Source organism: Nanorana parkeri, unplaced genomic scaffold, assembly GCF_000935625.1.
Source record: "Nanorana parkeri isolate BGI_ZX_2015 unplaced genomic scaffold, ASM93562v1 scaffold1747, whole genome shotgun sequence".
Lineage (NCBI taxonomy): Eukaryota > Metazoa > Chordata > Amphibia > Anura > Dicroglossidae > Nanorana > Nanorana parkeri.
The window spans coordinates 53,215-54,670 of record NW_017308015.1 but is presented as its reverse complement, the minus strand read 5'-3'; the positions used below and the strand labels follow the sequence as shown (position 1 = coordinate 54,670).

The 1,456-nt window shown below is 47.3% G+C and overlaps 1 protein-coding gene across 1 annotated transcript in view; it reads right to left on the bottom strand.

Moving 5' to 3' along the window:
* Positions 1–435: 435 nt before the first annotated feature.
* The window catches only part of LOC108799519 (probable G-protein coupled receptor 83), a 26,121-nt gene continuing 25,100 nt past the window's right edge, over positions 436–1,456 (bottom strand). Inside the window, exon 4 of the mRNA XM_018571381.1 lies at positions 436–1,145. Coding sequence (XP_018426883.1) covers positions 527–1,145 — 619 coding nt within the window. The 3' untranslated portion in view covers positions 436–526. The remainder of the gene's footprint in view (positions 1,146–1,456) is intronic.

Genomic DNA, 1,456 nt, shown 5'->3' with positions numbered 1-1,456 from the left:
GGTTGTACACCCCCCTACGCTCACCTCAAGTGCACATGCGTACGGTTGCGGGTGAACGTACGCTTACGCTGAGAGGATGGATCCTGTCTGTGTCCGACCCCGGAAACTTGCACCCCTACGGACCAGACCTGCACTTGAGGTGAGCGTAGGGGGGGCCTACGGCCACGTAGTCCCATAGAGAAGGACGGGGGCTGCGTACTAATCACACGCAGCACCTGTCCTTCCCGGGAGCTGCCCGATACGGCCCCGCACGGAGCTGTACGTGCCGGCCGATTACAGTGTGAATGAGGCTATAGAGCTCACCCGCCCAGCGCTCTGAAGGCACCATACTCTTCACGTCTCCAGCCCCTGTCTGTACAATTAATATTAATAACTAGGATAGAAATATTTATTTTATACAAAGCCAGCGACTTCAGTCAATGAATTGACCTCTCATAGCAAACGTGTGAAAAATACAATTAAAAAACAAACATTACGGACACAGAACCTGCAATGAATTGCCATCTGATGGAAATCGAAATTGTCTTTAACTGACTGTGACAATTGGCTCCACAATGGAAATGTCAGTTCTCCCTGAATTTACAGTGGCAGAGCCACCAGTCTGAGGGCTGTTACCTTGCTTGCAGTTACAGTTTTCAGCCCACGCGTGCCTGAAGTGCGGCGAGACGGACTGCAGTGCGTGGCTCTGCGCCGGGCTCTTCCTCCTGCATACCCACAGCAAGGCCTTGAGCTCCGAGCGGAAACTCTCGTTCAGCCAACAGTAGATAAACGGGTTGTAGCAGGTGCTGCTCATGGCGAACCAGTGGAAAGCGAAATATATGGCATTGTTACTGCTGATGAGTTTACTGGACATCAGAACAAGGTAACAGTTCAATGGGAACCAGCAGACGGCAAAGACCACCACCACGAGCATCAGCATCTTGAGGGTCATCTTTTTCTTCCTCCTGTGGGCGTAGTATTGTTCCATGGTAATGTCCCCGATGGCATTTCTCAGCCACAGTTTCTTTGCCACCATGGTATAGGTGATGGAGATGACAATCAAGGGTAATACATAGAGAAGTACAAACGTAGCCAAATCCAAATACTTCCAGAAGAGGTCGGCCGGGTAGGGGAAACTGGGAAGGCAAACCATCCGCACAGTATTTCTGTAAGAGGACACAATGAACAATGGTTACAGCACGCCAAGTTCTTTTGCATCTCAAACATGACAGTCATGGACAAAGATGAGCAAATTTAAGAGTTTTTATTTCCATGAAATTTTGGGAAAAACAAAAATCAGGAGATTTCGGCAAAATTTTACCACCTTGGAGTCAACAGGGAAAGAAAAATGAATTTGTATGGTGTTTGTAATTTACTTTTTAAATGGTTCCAAAGAGTTACATAGGTTCCTTTCAACCATCCTGGACCAGTTCTTGAGCCAAAAATTGTCCCTTATTAGTATCATTTTATTATATAT